At 39.5% G+C, this 18,992-nt stretch overlaps 1 protein-coding gene across 3 annotated transcripts in view; it reads left to right on the forward strand.

Annotated features, from left to right (window-relative positions):
* GRM7 (glutamate metabotropic receptor 7) overlaps positions 1-18,992 on the forward strand; it is a 576,789-nt gene that overhangs the window by 496,429 nt on the left and 61,368 nt on the right. For all 3 annotated transcript variants that reach the window (XM_089520203.1, XM_089520213.1, XM_089520222.1), the window contains exon 9: positions 17,527-17,773. In XM_089520203.1, the coding sequence (XP_089376329.1) occupies positions 17,527-17,773 (247 nt within the window). The remainder of the gene's footprint in view (positions 1-17,526; positions 17,774-18,992) is intronic.

Raw genomic sequence — 18,992 nt, forward strand, 5'->3', positions numbered from 1 at the left:
TTAGGTGCTGGTAAAACTTAGTGAGCTGTGCTTCAGAGGTAGCATTCTGTTTGGCATTGCTTGGCAGATCCAATTGCCATTCAAAAAACAAAACACCCCTGTGCCCCCCAGAACCACCTAATCTAGGTGGGTTTCTGTTGAAAGCTTGTGGTGTTTAAAAGGCTCACAAATAGAAATATTAAATTCTGTGTTTGATGTAAATTATTCCTATTTCATAGTGCCTATTTGCTGTCATCCTTGAAAGCAGCTGGGAATGCATTTAAGGTCTGGGGTATAGGAGATTTAGTTGTTCAATGCCATTGTCTCAGGCTTGGATGAAGAAGACAGTTGCCACAAAAGTAGTGCCCAATGCTCAGTGCAAGGAGAAACACAGCTCACATTGGGAATTCAAACAGTTGTGAGGCTAATTAATATTTGGAAGAAATATTTTGGGTATAACACTAAGTGCAATGCATACTTGAATATGTGGATGGATAAAACTGTGTGTTGAAAAATTCACATAAAATGCCTTATTCATTGAGGGAATGTGTACAATAACGAAAACATATAAATATATAAATGGAATTAAAAACAAAGCCTCATAACAAGGTCATCAACACAATTCAGGAGCAATTTTGAGAAACACAACAAATTTTCAAATTCCTGGGCTCAGGTTATCTTGAGGATTGCCCCCTTCCATTTCAACCCAGACCTTAAGATCTTCTTTGTAGAGTTTTCTCTAATTTGCCACATACCATGCAGCTGTGGACAAGTCTACATAGGGACCACCAAACGCAGTGTGCAAACAAGAATCAAGGAACATGAGAGACACTGCAGACTGGGTCAGCCAGAAAAATCAGCAGTTGCAGAACATGCCAGAAATCATCATGGGCATAAAATACAGTTTGAAAACACTGAAATTCTGGACCATGCCAACCACTACCAGGTCAGGATGCACAGGGAAGCCATTGAAATCCACAAACACCTGGACAATTTCAACAGGAAAGAGGAAACCCTTAAAGTAAACAAGGTTTGGCTACCAGTCCTGAAAGCTAGCAAGATAAAGACTCAACAAATGCAAATGAGAACTCTCCCAGCAGACAATGAGCACTATCAAGCAGACACTAATCCTCTTTTGCAGACCCTCACACCCTGAGACCTGCCATTAGCAACAACAACATGGAAATCACTCTTGCCTTTCCAGGTCACATATATATAGCCAAGTCCTTTCCAGGCAAACATTCTCTGAAGATGCCAGCCACAGATGCTGACGAAACGTCAGGAAGAAACTCTGCTAGAACATGGCCACATAGCCCAAAAAACCCACAAAAACCTTTCTCTAATTGACACCACCAAATGCAGAAGATTTCTAATAGAGAGGGGGCCATCTCAGTTATGACAGCCTAGATCTGTAATACCAAAGAGTTTTACCTACACTTTATTGCCAGATGAATAGGGGTCTTTTTTCTCCACACCATCTCTGAGTGTTTTGTGTTTGTGTGTCTCCAATGTTTTTGAGTAAAGTGATACTCCAAGTGGCTAAAAATAATAAGATACAGTTTAGAAACAGAATCTTAATTAAAACATAGCATACAACAAATGAGTTAAAATAGAAGTAACAAAAAACATTGGACTGCAATTCTGGAGACCAAGGTTTGAATTCCTGTTCAGTCATGGAAATCCACTGGGTGACCTTGGACTAACACTCTCTCAGCCTCAGGGGAAGGCAAGGGCAAAACTCCCTCTGAACAACTCCATGACTTTAGGGGTGTTGTAAGTCAGAAATGACCTAAATACACACAATAACAACAACAATGACAGTGTTCCTCCACAAGCAATACTTCCCTGTTTTTCCAAGAAATAATATGAATAGGATTCAGCATGACTGGAAGCCCTGATGTATTAAGGTTTTTGATTTTGGAGAACTCTGTAATCATGTTCAGCTGAACATGGTTACAACTCCTTTTCAGAACTATTGTAGCATCAAGCTATTTTTATGTGCCATCACACCAGCTTTGATGTATGGCAACCCAAAGAAAGAGAGGCCTTCAAGAGTGCCTATTATTAACAGCCATGCATATTATTATTATTATTTATTTTTATTAACCTTTATTTATGAAGCGCTGTAAATTTACACAGCGCTGTACATACAATCTTTTTAGTTAGACGGTTCCCTGCCCTCGAGCTTACAGTCTAAAAAGACATGACACAGAAGGAGAAGGGAGTGGTGGAGGAAAAGGGTAAGAGGTCCAGCAGTTCCTCTCTTCCTCCGAGGCCTGGACCAAGGCAGATGGACTGGAGGGAGGGCTTGGCTTCATAATGGATGGTTAATCTTCTTCCAGGGAAAATACATACTCTCAAGTAGGATAATACATATACAGTACATAGCAATACAGGAAATGGTTTGATAAACAGGCACAAAAAGAACATCAAATAGTAAGCGACAATTATGCAATGCCTGGGAAGGCTTCTCTGAACAGGATGGTTTTCAACTCCGTTTTGAAGCTAGTTAAAGAAGTGATGGCTCTTGCTTGCAGGGGAAGAAGGTTCCAGGAGTGAGGGGCAGTGAGTGAAAAGGGGCAAATCCGAGATGGGGTAGAGGAAATCCTGAGCTAAGACAGCAGACCTTGACTACCAGAACGGAGGGCCCGAGTGGGAATAGGAATAGCATAGGTTTTCCAAACTTAGGGCCATGACTTCTTTGATTGAGTCAATCTACCTGTAATGGGTTATTCCTCTTTCCAAACAATGGCTCCTTTACATCCTGGAGAGAAGTGACCAATGGTGTCCCACAGGGCTCAGTCCTGGGCCCAGTGCTTTTCAAAGTCTTCATCAATGACTTGGATGACAAAATTGGGAGCATACTTATCAAATTTGCAAATGACACCAAATTAGGAGGAGTAGCTAACACTCCAGAGGACAGGATCAAAATTCAAAATGACCTGAATAGACTAGCAAGCTGGGCCAAAGGTAAAAAAATGAAATACAACATGGAGAAATGTAAGGTACTGCATGTAGGGCAGAAAAATGAAATGCATAGATATAGGATGGGGGGACACTTGGCTTAAGCAGACTATGTGTGAAAGGGATCTAGGAGTCCAAGGAAACCACAAGTTGAACATGAGTCAACAGTGTGATGTGGCAGTTACAAAGGCCAATGCAATTTTAGGCTGCATCAATAGAATTATAATGTCTAGATCAAGGGAAGTAATAGTGCCAGTCTATTCTGCTCTGGTCAGGCCCCACCTGGAATATTGTGTCCAGTTCTGGGCACCACAATTTAAAAAGGATGTTGAGAAACTGGAGCATGCCCAAAGGAGGATGACTAAAATAGTGAAAGGAAACCATGCCCTTTGAGGAACGGCTTAGGGAGCTGGGGATATTTAGCCTGGAGAAGAGAAGGTTAAGATATGATATGATAGCCCTGTTTAAATATTTAAAGGGCTGTCATATTGAGGAGGGAGCAAGCTTGTTTTCTGACTAGGATGCAGGAAGACTAGGATGCAAGCTCCAGGAAAAGAGATTTCACCTCAACATTAGGAGGAACTTTCTGACAGTAAGGGCTGTTCGACAGTAGAACACACTTCCTTGGAGTGTGGTGGATTCCCCTTCCTTAGAGGTCTTTAAACAGAGGCTGGATGGCCATCTGTCAGGGGATGCTTTGATTTAGATTTCCTGCACGGCAGGGGGTTGGGCTGGATGGCCCTTGTGGTCTCTTCTAACTCTACAATTCTATGATTATCATATTTTCCCAACAAGAGGAAGGACAAAATGTAAGGGGCAGGTCTGATGTCTGTGCCCTCTGCTCCTTCTGCTTGTATAGAGAAACAAATATTGGAACAGGACTAAGACTTACAGTGCACTCTTATGTATGCTTCCTGGAAAATGGATACACAATACTTACCTTAACAGTAATAGAAGAACTTAGATTCAGTGCTATCAAAAACAGTGGTTCAGTATACTGAAATGTTACTTTTCACATCAAGTAATATGGTAGTATCTAAGAAGTCTAAACCAAAATAGTAAAAGCATATTAATTCTTCAAGATCTAACCACCCAAAATAAGTACTATGAAAATTAAATCTCTCTCTCTCTCTCTCTCTCTGTGTGAATTATTCAAGGGATACATTGTCTGAATAATGTTGTCATCCATATGAGAAAATAAAAATAAAATGTTATGAAACAGACAGCTGGGGGGCATAATGCAAGTTCATAATAATGAAGGTTGAAATTAGAAAAGTCTAGCTGATAGGGATTTACTGTACACATCATAGGTGTGTGTGTGTGTGGGGGGGGGGGGAGATATATATCCTTCAGCATTTATTGCTATTCCCTTTCCCATTGACTAAAGTCTCAGGATAAAAAGAGAGAGAGTTCAAAACAGTTTCAATACCTTTAAAACATATGGAACAAACATGTCAGGGTTGTCTAAGCATAGAGGTGAGCTTGTAGCTTCCATCTGGTGACAAAAAAACATGTGAAATAGAAATGGCCTAATTTTTTTTTAAAAAAAGAAACAACTGCCTTATGCCATTTTTCATAGACAGTGATTGGTCTCTCCCTAGGGACATGCCTTGTGCTAAGTGGTTGTACAAGTAGTAAAACTAGGACAAGCAAAAGGATGTCATTGAAAGCAGAGATGGCTTTTGGAAACGCACTAAGAACAATTCAACAAAATTCTTGCCTCTTCTCTGTCATTCCCCCTCCTCCAACTTAGCAATTTGTAGAGAGGAGGGAAGGATGTGGAGGGGGGAACCCAGTATCTAAAACAACTGACTTTCCAGTTTTCTGCAATGGAGACTTTTGAGTACAGCCTTCCACTTTAGTCTTCTTCTTCTTCTTCTTCTTCTTCTTCTTCAATTCATATTGAATTCAACAACATATGAAAGCTGGATATGTCCTATTTACCATGTCTGTGTATGACTGATCCTTAGTGCGAATGATTGGGGAAGCCTTTCATTTTAAAGACTGGAGCTTTCTTTCTTTACCTTTCTGGATTTTGAAATAAATGAAAGGTTCCAGGGAGGAGGTTTCTTCTAGCTCATTCTGTGATGCTTTCCCTCCCAGATGCACCAGGGCAGCCCAGCATTCCAAGGTGGATCTCAATTCCACTGTTTTACCATGGATGTATACCCAGAAGCTGGCTGGTTGCCTTTGTGTCCAGACAGAGGATGTGAGCTAATAGTTACTCTGCAGCTACACTAGGGATCAGAGGACACCTCCCACAGGTATGCAAGAGCATCGAAAAACTGGCAGGTGTCTCTGAACCAGAGCACTGATTGTGCATATTCTTTCAAAAGCATTTATGAGATGGACAGTCCAGCCGAGAGCTAATGCAGGAATCCATAGCCAAGGAATAATAATAATAATAATAATAATAATAAATTTTATTTATATTTTCCACCTCTCACTGTGGATTGAGGCGGGATTACATCAGTAAAAATAATACGATACAAATACAAATTAAAATCCACAACCTCTAGCCAGCATGGTGTAGTGGTTTGACTGTGGGACTGTGACTCTGGAGACTAGGGTTTAAATCTTCACTCAGCCATGGAAACCCACTGGGTGACTTCAAGCAAGTCATACACTCTCAGTCTCAGAGGAAGGCAAAGGCAACTTCTCCCCCTTAACAAATCTTGTCATGATAAAGTCACCTTAGGGTTGCCATAAGTCATAAATAACTTGAAGATACACAACACCAACATCATTGGCAACAACAACTTTCCAAGTAGCTCAGTTGCACCGAAGAACAGCTCTTATCATCAGGAAATTATTTCTAAGCTTTTAATCCACTTTGGCTCCTACATAAGGAGAAAGCTGGGATATAAAACAAACAAACAAACAAACAAACAAACATTTTTTTATTTCTTATAATTTGAATCCACTGGTTTAGGTATTACCCTATGGCACAGGGAAAAAAAAAACATGCTTGCTTGATCCCCCCCCCCCCCCCCAATATGATATCCCTTTGAATATATGAAGAGGTCTGTTGTTACCATTTCTAAGTCTTCTCTTCTCCAATCTAGATTCTAAACATTCCTTTGGGTCTTGCTACATCTTTGTCATTCTCCTCCAGCTATGTTCCAGCTTGTCAGTATCTTTAAACTGTGGTGCCAATAAGTGCACCATGTGAATTCTGATCGAAGGGAAACTCAGAGACACTATTATTTCATTTGATCTGGCTTTGGTTGATATGGTCTATAATTTCATTGGCTTTTTTTTCTTGCCCCAACATCTCACTGTTCACCCAGGTCTAGCTTGTGATTTACCAAGACCTCTTAATCCTTTTCTCATGTACAGTTACCAAGATATAAGTATATACTGGTTAAAGTGGGACATAAATAATTGTACCTAATTAATTAAACAACTACCATGCAATAACAGGAAGAACTCTTGATCCAGTTTAATAGAAAGTTCTTTAAAGAGACAGTAATTTCTGCTACTCACATTGGAAATTTAAGCCATACAGAACAACTTGGATGATGAAAGTCATAAGAAAAAACAATCTGCTGAATGATACTTCTTTTTAAAGTGTTAGCACAAAAAGTAATTTGTTCTCAGATGGAGGCAATTGTGAAGTCTGACCCCACAGTAAAGTATTTTCAACGTCAGAGCCTCTTCTCTCTAGAGAAGCTTTTTATGGTGAAAATGTGGCAGAGCCTGAATAAAATAGGATGCCTAATTTTTTGACATTTCATACTACAGCCCCACAAGGACCTAATCCATCAGTGATTTAATAATACCTGAGACCCTAAGCCACTAAAACTGTCTGTTTGGTACCAGATGTGCTGTACAAAGTTTCAAGTTAATGCAGATGCACTTTTAAGGCTATTTGCAGCATTTTAAGGTAATTTTGTGTCATTTGCATGTAGAACGTAAGATTGTAGAACACATGGAAATTCAAATTGAAATATTTTATGTAAAGTAAATGATCAGAGCTACCTATCTTTGCATCCAAACAATATCCTCAGGGTGTTTTTGTCACTAAAGTACTTCAGGAAAGTTGGATGTGTTCTTGATTTCAGTTTGACATAACTTTTTTTCTTTCAACAACAACAAAAAAACCAGATTAACATTTTGAACTGTTTTAAGGACAGTACATTATTCATATGAGCAAGACATGAAGAATAACAAAAGCGGGTACTTCGTACTTTCTGATTTTTCAAATGATACTATATGTTCTGTTTCTTTTTCTGTTACAAAGTGGTAAGAAATGGCATTGTAGTTTATAGTATATTCTATTATGTGGTTGATACAGTAGGTGGTTTGAGGTTATTGAAACACCATTGGTGATGACAATGACGAAATTTTGAGCAAAGCATAAGTATTCTTGGACAGCTTATCATATAATTCTGGTATGATATGACCTGGGTCCCAATCATACTACACAGTTATAGCACTATTACTCCACTTTTAACTGCCAGGTTTCCATTCTATTGAATCCTCAGGTTTTCAGTTTTGCAAGGGACTTGAACAGTGTGGGTGATAATTCCTAAACTCCCAGTCTCAGGATTCTATAGGGAAAAATAATGACAGTTAAAGTGAAATCATAGCATTATAATTTCTTAAGTGTGAATGGGCTCTAGAGCTTGGATTAATGTATAGATCAGAATGTCAGTTTACAGGGGTGTTACTAGATGGGTGGGAGTTCAGGCTGCACTAAATGATACTCTAAAGGGGGGTGATACCACCGCTCTCCCAAATGCCTACCTTTTTGCAGAAATGGGCTGTGATGTTCACCTGCATCCCTTAAAAACCCTGAAACTCAATGGAAGAGATGACAGGAGTGGGATGAGGCTCAATGGGTGGAGAAATTAGAGGCCTCGTGTTTTCTTATAAATTTTAGTCTTTTTACATTTTCTTTTTAAAAATCACATCTAACCAAATTTTCACTTTAACACATGGACCTATGTAAATTTAGGTTGTGCATATGATATTGTCTTTTATTTTGCTAATTTTTGTTACATAAAGAAATAAAGGGATACCATATCTCTACAGCTTTGGACATACCATGAGTTGGCACCACACTTTGGAAAAGACAACAATGCTTGCTAAAGTGGAAGGAGCAGGGAAAGCTAAGGTAGAATGTTGGACTAGGAATGTTGGACTATCATCTCAAACCCATAAAACAGTTTTACACTTATTGGGCAAAAATGCACAAAATCCATGATGCAGGCTTTTGAAGCTCCACTAGTTTCTTCATCAGGCAATGGTGTTTAAAATTATTCAGGAGAAGGAGGGGGAGAGACAATACTAGAGTTACAGGCCTACATTTTGTCGAGATGGCATCATACTCCAAAAAAGTAATTTGCATGATTTGACTTGACTTATGGATGCAAACTTTTCATTACAATATATACATAAAGAGATCCCTAATTGAAAAGTGCCATTGTTGGAAATTGCCTTATATTTGGATATATATGCCTGCATATCTAAATTGAAGATGGTCTAAAGAAAAATGGGAGGTTGGAAAGTACTAAAATATTTGACCAAAATTAACTTTTGGCATCATTGTCTATAAAGGATTCACTGCTTTAGGTATTAGGTAACTGGTAAGTGTCATAAATGGGATAGCTGATTGGGTTTGATTTCTCTTGTGAGTTCTTCCTTGCTGGCCATTCCTAGCTGCAGAATAATTCTTCAGGAAGTAAGTACCATGTAATATTGAGCTCATATTGCAATGTGAATTACCTTGAGCAAAGATTTGCACTTCCAAGTTAGAAAATGTTTTTTAAAATAATTCAGTAATCTTAAGGACATGCTAGATGCTAACTTCATATTCACATTACTAGCATAATAAACATATTATAAATTTAGATCTGCCCACACTGACAAATAGGAAAGAACTTCATGTTGGTTATACACACACACACATATACACACAGAGAGACTTTTTCCTATTGAAAGCATTTATGCTTCCTGTACTAAATATTTATATAAACTTACAATAAGGCATTTTCCAATAGACAAATTAAGGCATTTCTCAATAGACAAATAAGTGGTTATTATTTAGCTGCTTTATAGCAAGTGGTAGGGAGAACTTAAACGATAATTGTTTCTGTTTTTCTTCTGTCTTGAACTATGTGTTTATCACAAACTACATTCCAGTCTAACAGAATGGAATGTAGTTTACACTATAAAAAATGAATTCAGCAGAAGGCGGGGGGATCCACATATTAACTTTCCATATGTATAACAAAAAATCCCTCAAGATTGTGATGGAAAAAAGAACTAATGTTTATTTATTTGGTTTTTTAAATTTATTTATTTATATCCCACCTTTCTCCTGATATTGGGACTCAAGGCAGATAACAACAAAATTTTAATCAAATCAAATTTTATTGCTTTTGACCAAAGGTCATTGCACAGCACAACAATACAATAATACATATAACAATATAATAATATAACAGTATAACAATACATGTAAATTATAAACAACAAATTTAAAAACAATACAAAGGTGTTAAAAAGTGTAAATATATAAAGTTAAAAACATTAAACATTTAAAATACTAAAATGTACCAAAAACAACAACGCTATACAAACCTTAAAATCTGAATCACACAGTACCCAACCCTCATCAGTTTGAAAAAGCCTGGCAGCGCAAAATGTTTTTACTTGCTGCTGAAAATGCCTCTCTGGAGATGAAATTCCAAAGTCTGTGAGCAGCCACCAAGAAGACCCTTCCCTTGTTCCCACACCAAATGAATCTGAGAGGGTTGTGTGACAGACAGAAGGGCCTCTCTGGATGAATTTAGTACTCTAATGGGCTCATAAAGGGATATACAGGCCTTCCAATAACATAGACCCAAGCCATATAGGACTTTATAAGTCAAAACCAGCACTTTGAATTGTGCCTTGATATGGACCTGCAGCCAATGGAGCTGTAGCAACAGCTTCCTGTATCCAACTCCAGTTAACAACCTGGCTACAGCTCATTGGTCAACTGAAGTTTCTGAGCATTTTTCAAACACAGTCCCATAAAGAGTGCATTGCAGTAATCCAGACAGGATGCAACCAAAGGCATGTACCACTGTGGCCATATCTGACTTTTCCAGGAGCAGGCACAGTTGGTGGACTAGTTTTAACTGCAAAAGCACTCTTGGTCATTGCTGAAACCTGGGCCTTGAAGCTCAGATCTGAATTCAGGAACTGTGAACCTGTGATTTTCAGGGGTATTAGAATCCCATCTAACAGCTGTCCTTTGGCTGACCATGACCACCTCTGTCTTGTCTGGATTAAGCAGCAATTTGTTTGCTCTCATCCAGTTTATTACAGCTGCCAGGCACTGGTTTTGCACATAAAAAAGTTAGGTGCAATGATACAGCAGGGTAGCATCAGCATACTTGGTGACACATGACTCTAAAACTCCAGACATCCTTTCTCAGAAATTTCATGTAGATGTTAAATAGCATAAGGGTCAAGGCTAAACTCTGAGGAACCCCACAGGCCAATGGCCAAGGAATCAAACATTAATCCTGCAGTACCATCTATGGGAACAGCCCTCCAGGAAGAAAAAAAAAACCCTGAAGAACAGTACCTCCAAGCCCCATCCCAGAGAGATGACTCAGAAGGATGCCATGTCCGATGGTATAAAAATCCACTGAAAGGCCCAGCAGAACTAAGAGGGACACACTCCCCCTGTCAAGTTCCCTGCATAGGTCATTCATTAAGGTGACCAAAGATGTCTTTGTCCCATAACCAGATCTGAAACTAGATTGAAGTGTATCTAGATTTCATCTAGGAGCCCCTGGAGATGAGAAGTCATCATACACTCTAGTATCTTTTCCAAAAAATTGGAGATTGTTGACTGGCCTATGGTTATCTTGTACAGTAGGATGCAAGGAGGTTTTTTTAAAAAGAAGAGGAGGAAGAGGAGGAGGAAGGAGGAGGAGGAGGAGGAGGAGGAGGAGGAGGAGCAGTTTCATTCTGGCATATTGGGACCTTGCCTTGTTGTAAAGAGGCATTAATCACTTCTGTTACCCACTCAACAAGTCCTCCTCTGGCGTGTTTAATAAGCTAGGAAGTGCAAGGGTCTGTTATTTGGAAAATGGTGGACACATTTTTCACAGTAAGCTGCTAAGTGGCTTACATTCTCATCTGAACCAGATCACAACTGATCCCTGACCACTCAAAAATATCAGCTGAATGGTTCTATACATTAATGCTAGAAGAGCTTTTTCTTTTTCTTTTTGCTACCTTTATTCCCTACAATAGGCATTCATTTCAGGTAGATTTTAGTCTGTTTTCTGTTATACTCACTTGGAGTTTTTTGTCACGGTCACTCTAGTCTTCATTTTGTTCATTTCACTGTTGTCAGCTCCTTAGAGCTGTATTCCATGAGATGGGATTCTTAGGAGCTATTGTGTCTACCTCTCTGGACATTTCCTCACTCCAGAGATCAACCAGGGCTTTGACAGGATCACCTGCAAACACAAATACAAGAATGCTCAAAACATAATCATTGTAATACAAATAGCAATCAGGTAACTTTTATATTAGAGCACACTTATTTTTATAACAAATTATTATGATACTGTTAACGAATATGCAATGCAGCAATGTGATTATGACCAATTAAAAATTTTAACAACATAACTAGAGATAACATTTTTAATACTATGAGTACAACATCATTACAGTAATAGAAAATGATATTTCTCTAATGGTAATGTCTTTTATGTCTATAGCATATCTATAAAGGAAATTGTCCATATGTATCTATGTGGATATGTTGTAAACAGTCCTTTAACCAGTAATCATGTTAAGGCATGCAAAACCTACAGAGGAAAATGATTCTTCGAAGGAATAATGCAGCAGAACAAACAGAAACCAGAGGATGAATCAGTTGAACTTTCACATGCAATGAACTGCTACATTTACATTGATTCAATGTGTCTAGTCTAGATGGGAGAAACAATTGGATTAAAATCTAAATTCCTTTAATTTTTGCATGCAGCCTCAGGGCTGCACTTTGCCAGACCACTAAACTAGGTCCAGAATCCTCCATCCTAATTGAATTGACAGGAATGGTAGATATTTGATTAAGTATTAAAAAGTGCTTTTAGTTGGTACAAAACAGCCATGTGCTATCTAGCTGCTTGTTTAATATCGTAAGAGTAGGATAGGCATGAAATAATATTCCTTAGTATCCATTTCCTAGCCAAAAACAAAAATAAAATCAATTTGTTTGTACAACAATAAATGCATTTTTTCAAAGCACCACCTTCCACATTTTTGTGTTGAAATGAAGTGTTTTTTTCCTACAAAATAAGTATTTCCCACAAAAGACCCCTTGTTCAAAAGACTTCACCAAAAGATTCTGCAAGTGAAAACTGGGATCAAAAACTGCAGAGAAATCTCCATGTTCTCATGCAGCAAAGGAATTATGTGTTCTTGCCTGAAAATATGATATATGCAAAGATTTGCATCATTATGCAGGGGGCCTTTTTACAGAACACAGGCCTGGTCAGCATAGGCCAAAAGACCTGTTCTCCCACTCTGTTCTGGTGTCGTCCTGTTTGGACGACACTTGTCCCAAGCCTTGGTTCTGTACAATAAGTCTGGATGATGTCCAGCACATTCCGCACCAGAACAGACTGCCTGTACTAGAACCAGTGTTTGGGACATGTGTCATCTGAACAGGACAACTCCGGAACAGAAGTCCAAAACAGACTGGCAGTAAGCGCCAGCTTGAGGGTGGTATGGAGACATCACATTTAGATCACACATGCCCCAACGATGCCCCCAAGCCAGCCTCACACCACCTGCCAAACTAGATGGCTGGCAGCATTGCGGCACTCGGATGGCATGGTGTTTATGTGCCTCTCACCACAGAAATGCTGCAAATCTGTGGTGGCGGCGGAAAGGGCACCCTTTTGCAGGCTTAAAAAGGAGCAGCACCTCTTTTTGAGCCAGCAAAAAGCTGGATTGGGGATGTGGTGTGTGGTTGCTGTGGCCCTGATCCAGCTTTCTCTGGGATGGCTTGTACCCACCTCTTCAGGGTTGTCTGTTTTGGCCCAGAGTATAACTGCCTTAAACATACTCCAGATCTGCATTTTTAAAAATTTAAAAATTGCATTTTTAAAATTTACCTCTTACTCCAGATCTTCTGGAAAGATCTGGAGCCTCTGTTCCCATACTGGGGTGGCTGTTTCACTGGGCATTTTGCTGAGCTTCCTGGTGTGGCTGCCTCTGTCATGGGTCCCTCATTCTCAGACACAGCTATTTGACCTTCAATGGGTGCTTGTTCTGACTTCAGAAGCGAGTGCTCTGCAGCAGTGGCAGGTACATCAAATAACTCAGTGGGATGCCCATGCAGACAGGTACCATGGTGTGGGAACTGAGGGCCAGTAATGGGAGAAGATTGCAGCAGTTGTGGGGTCAGCATATTCCAGGCTGCCCCTGGAGTATCCTGGCCATTTCAGACAAGTTATATTAACAGTTTCAGCTGCATGCTATGGAGTAAGTACTAGAGTTTAGCAGGGAAGACACTAGAGGAGCTCTCTAGAAGAAAATTCTAGATGTCTCTTCCTAAACTGAAAATCCAAGGATTTTATAGGATGTTGCCATTGCAGTTATAGTGGAATCAGAGTGCTATAACTGTATAATGTAAAATTGAATTCTGATAATACTGCTCCTCCCCCCTTTTTTTACAGTTCCTAAACACATCAACCTGGTTGAAAATAAGGTCTGTTTGACAACAAAGCTTCCAAATTTCTTATAGGAAGAGGAAAAGGCAATGTGCATCTCCAAAAGTAGTTCTTATAAAATAATTAAAAGGGAAAATTGTAATCTGCAGTGAAAGCATTAGTTCATTAAGCTGCTAAATAAATTAATGGATGAAGCTTGCAGAACTTTTTATAGTGCCTGTGCTCTGTAACGTGAAGGAGTAATTCTTCATCCTAAGCACTGTACACTTGTACAGGTGGGTGACCCACTGAGGCACTTAACTCTCAGCATATAAGTAGATTTATCCCATTTGATGGAAGCAGTTGTGCAGGCAGTTAAAATCATGCTTTAGTGCTCCACTAGTTTACTAGACTGAAAGTGTTCAATCTCTTGTTGAAATGAGAGGAATCTTTGATTCCAAATGGCATGGCAATAGGTGGGTTTTATTCTTGATTTACTATCAGAGTGCCTCAGGGAAAAAGCTTAATTATTCTCCTTTGCAAAGTCTTTTAAATAAAAAAGAAAAGAAAAAGTTTGCTGCTTGGATTTCACATGAGTTTATGGAGTTCAAATATCACACACACACATTCATTCCCCCCTCTCTCTTTACACACACACACACACACACTCTTTCTCCTAGCACTTTTTCAAGATGGTTATTTAATTATACTCACAATTAACTTCATGGAACATTGTTATACTCTGTGAGGCAGTGATATGTAGTAGTCTGAATGTTGGTTTAGGACTCAGGAAATCCACTCACTGATCTTAGACAAGTTACTCCTTCTCAGCTTCACAGGAAGGCAATGGTAAACTCTCTCTGAACATATCCTGTTGAGAAAACCTTATGGGAGGATGGTCTTAGGATCCTCATGAGTTAGAAATGACATGAAAACACAGTTATTATTACTACTTTTGCATAGAATATGGAAATGTTATTTATTTATTTAGATTACACCTTCCAGATTCCATTACCCATTATGTGGGATTCTGAGAATTGTGATCCAAAGAAAGAAATATCTCCAAGTTCTGCTATTCTAACAGAAGGGTGATTCTCACAATTCTCCAATTATCTTGAGAGGGTGCAAGAGGAAGTCTTGTCAATCTCTGCCCCCACACAACGGAATGCATTGTAACTACTTCACATATGACAGGCATGCTTGCCTGTATCCTCACATTGCACTAGCTTGAAAAAGGCTAGACATGTGTATGCATGGATGTCAGTGGAAGTCTTCCACACATTGGCTAAATATATTGATGGCTGAAAAGGATTTCCATTAAGGATGCCAGGACTGGAAATTGTGCATATCAGCCAAACTAATTCCAGCAGCCCCAAACTTTATTCCATGTTTTTTTTTTCCAATGGATTTGTATACACAGTAGTGATATGCTGATCTTAGTTGCAGTCATGATGGTACTGGCACATTTGTTATTGTTGTGTGCCTCCAAGTCATTTCCCACTTATGGCAACCCTAAGGCAAATGCATTATGGGCTTCTCTTGGTAAGATTTGTTCAGAGGAGGTTTGCCATTAGCTTCCCCAGAGGCTGAGAACATTTGACTTGACCAAGGTCACTCTTTGGGTTTCATGGCTGAGCAGGGAATAGAACTCTGGTCTTCAGAGTTGTAGTCCAACACTCAGTCTACTATGCCACACTGGCACATACTATTGTAGAAATCCATATGCTTAAAGATTATAACACTGCACTAGAAATCCATGCAGATACAGACCTAAATCCTACTGTTGTTAGACCTCATGTGAATGAACCCATTGATTCAAGTGGATTTACTTACATGTTGACTCAACATTTAATAACTGATTTAGTGAGCCTACTCTAGTTGGGACTAAGTAACAGGATTTCATCCAATACATTAAAGACAATACTTTTTTATATGCAGGGAAAATGGGCAGCTCCAGACTGCCTCTTTGGGGCAGTCTGTCGAGCCCCAAATTGACACTAGCGCAATAGGACTCTAACTTTTTAACAGCAGTTTAAAACTATTGGGTGGGGGGGATACAAGTCTTTTTTGACAAGAACAAAACCAAAACTAAGAAAACCACTAAAATTATAAAATCTCTGCAAATGTTATAAACTGAGAGAGAGGTCTACAAAATTAGAAATATTTCCTCCCAAAAAAAAGCTTGCCAAGAAAGCTTATAAACAGTAGTACTAAGCTGATGTGGACCAAATACAGACAAAAGCATACATTATTCTTCCAGCATTTGTGGCTGATTCTTTTGGACTACAGCCACACAAACAAGTGAGTCTACTCTAGTTTTGGGACTAACAGGATTTCAAAATATGGTTTGTCAAAAACCCAGTGGTTCAGTACAGGAGGTGAAGAAAATGCCAATTATATCTCTTATCCTATTCAATGGTAGACTTATTTGGTATAGGAAGACTTAATTCTGAATAAACATGAACTATAAAGTTACAATTCTATGGCGGGTTACAGACGGGCAGGGGAAGACGTCTTGAAGGTGTCTTCCCCTGAATACGGAGCCTCCAGACCGCCTGCCCTGGGGGCGTGGCTAAAGTGGATGGGGCTTCCACACTGGGGGTAGTGAAGACGCCTCACCTAGGGCTGTTTCTTACCCGCAGCTTCCATACCTCCGCCTTGCAGGACGCTGCAAAGAGAGAGGCAGCTTCTGCACGGGCGGCCAAAAACGCGGCTTTTTTTTCTTTTGCCGGCTGGCGGATGTGCAGCTGCGCAGCTGCGGCGGTCAGCACCGGCGGCAGAAAGCGTATGTGCACATTTAAAGTGCCCAGGCCCCTTTAACCTTTCCCCCCCGCCCTACCCAAGAACAAAGGTGTCCTCCTGCCAGCTGGTGATGGCATCCTTGTCCGCTTGCACGTTGCCAGTCTCACTGGCATCATGGATGCCTCCTCTCCTTTGGTCCCTGTGCTCTTGCTGAATCTGCAATGCACAGCCACAGCTGTCGCCGCTGCCACCGCTGCCACTGCTGTCCCCCTGCCATCCCCCATCACCTTCCTTGTACATATGTAAATATTTAAAGTTTTAGTGTTTTTTTATTGTTAGGTGAAAATGGCGCAGGAATGTGTGTAGGGGTTCACTTTAAATTCCAAACTTTCCACAATTCTAGCAGCGCTTGCGTACATGTTGCTCTAGGGTTAGGGTTACGAGTATTAAAATAAGAGTGCAGCTGTGCCGCAGCTTCCACAGCTTCCTGGCATCTGACGCTGCAATTAAAGCCTGACTGCAAACTGCGCATGTCCTGGGACCACGACTCATTACGCGACACAGCAGACACGGAGCTTTTAAATGGGCAACTTAAATTAGCGGCGTAACAATTCTGGCGTATCGGTGCAGCAGCTTACATACGGAGATGCGCACGTACGCCGCTTATCAAAAAGAAGCGGGAAAAAGCGGCACCTTTTTAATGCCGCTTCTTCCCGCTTGGGGCGTGCGGGCGGCGCGTTCATGATGGCATTCAGGTAAGGCCCGTCTAAAGGCTACACCTTCATGACATCATGAACACACCCCTTTTTGCCCGTCTGTAACCCGCCTAAGTGTTCTAATTTAGACTCTCCTGAACTTTGAATTTGCATCAGGACTACATTTGTTTTCTTTTGCATAGTCTGGATTTTTTCTTCTCTCTATTTATACAGAATTTGTAAGACAGTAAAAAAATAATAATAAACCCTGCTGGAAAAATTCAGAATAAGAAACCTGTGGTAGTATGTGGCTTCTCCATCAATGGGCAGTAAATCTGCTCTGGGTTTTAGTACAAACTTTCTTTCAATTCTGTCTGGAGCAACATAGCCACTGATATCATCTTCTTTTTTAAAAGTGCAATTGCCAACTTCTCTTATTCTTAAGTAGTCTTCTTATATGTTTTGTCTCCTAGGTCTACGTACAAACTACCACACTTACAATATCCATGAATCTAAGTGCTTCAGTGGCCCTGGGAATGCTTTACATGCCGAAAGTGTACATCATCATCTTCCACCCTGAACTAAATGTCCAAAAGCGGAAACGCAGCTTCAAGGCAGTAGTGACAGCAGCAACCATGTCTTCACGGCTTTCACATAAAACTAGTGACAGACCCAATGGGGAAGCAAAAACAGAACTTTGTGAAAATGTAGACCCAAACAGTAAGTAGTCATGAACATGTTGCTTTCTCTCCCAACACTTTGCATGGAGTACCTTCTTTCTGAGTCCACCTCTGTTCTTATTTCCAGAACTGATGATTATACACAGATATATTAAAAGATTTTTTACTCTCTTTGGGTTGTTCTTTTTTATGACCATTATTCCCCCCCCCCCCCCCCCTATTCTTTGGCTCTTCTTACTGGGAGCAACCTTCCAGGCACCTTTTCAAAATTGCTGTTCTTCCTTCTAGTTTCACCTTCTTTTTAGGTGTGTTTTTCTTAGCATAAAACTATTTTTTAACAATTGACCCAAATATTGTGCACTCATATATACCTCTAAGTATATCATATGATCTTAAATGAAGTGGCATGGCAGCAGTAGGGTTGTCTCTCTGCTTTTTATGTTTGACCAACTTTACTTATCCACACTTTTATTTCAATCTGGCACGTATTTTTATATAGTCTACAGAGCTATGTTGTTGTTTTTTAAAAAAAAATAAGAAATAGGGACACAAACTTGAATAAACTGGTCCATCTGAACTTCTAATCATGAATTTAGAACAAAATTCTTCAAAGAACTGGCACACTGTCTCTATGCCAAATATGAAGAAAGAAATGTTTTCTTTTGTTCTGTATCCTGAAGCAACCAGTATTTTGCATTTCATGTTGCAACTATTATGGTGCTCTTACTGGCACTAAAAGATAGCAGGAATATATGGCGATGGCTTCATTTTGTAGGCATTTGGCTTATGTTTGCCTACAGCAGATTCTGAGTCCCCAACAAAAATGACATTTTACTGTACTTTTTGCAGTATGAAGAATTATACAGTTCCTTCAATATGTCAGTATCTTAAAAAGAATTATATATTGAGGAGTCTTTTTTAAGCACATTTATTTAAGTAAATCAATTGAAAACTAGGTGATAGACGAACAGTTTTGATTGACAGTCCTAATCATAAACAGAGGCCCTGACAAACTTTAGTATTAAACATAAATGCAAATTAGATGCAAATTATATTAGAAAATGTTTTAGTGGGTGGTTATTATCTTCATTAGGAAAGACTCTGTATGCTCTTCCTATATCTTTTATACCTCCACCATCTGAACATTTGTCAGCAAATGTCAAGGAGTCACTGTAGCACCATCACATTAAAAAGAGGTGGAGAAAAAAAAATCTTTTTTTTTTTAGCTCACATTACTTTATATACAGTGGTAAGGTTTT

This window comes from Sceloporus occidentalis, unplaced genomic scaffold (genome assembly GCF_023333645.1).
Source record: "Sceloporus occidentalis isolate IW3139 unplaced genomic scaffold, rSceOcc1.0.p SCAF_1, whole genome shotgun sequence".
Lineage (NCBI taxonomy): Eukaryota > Metazoa > Chordata > Lepidosauria > Squamata > Phrynosomatidae > Sceloporus > Sceloporus occidentalis.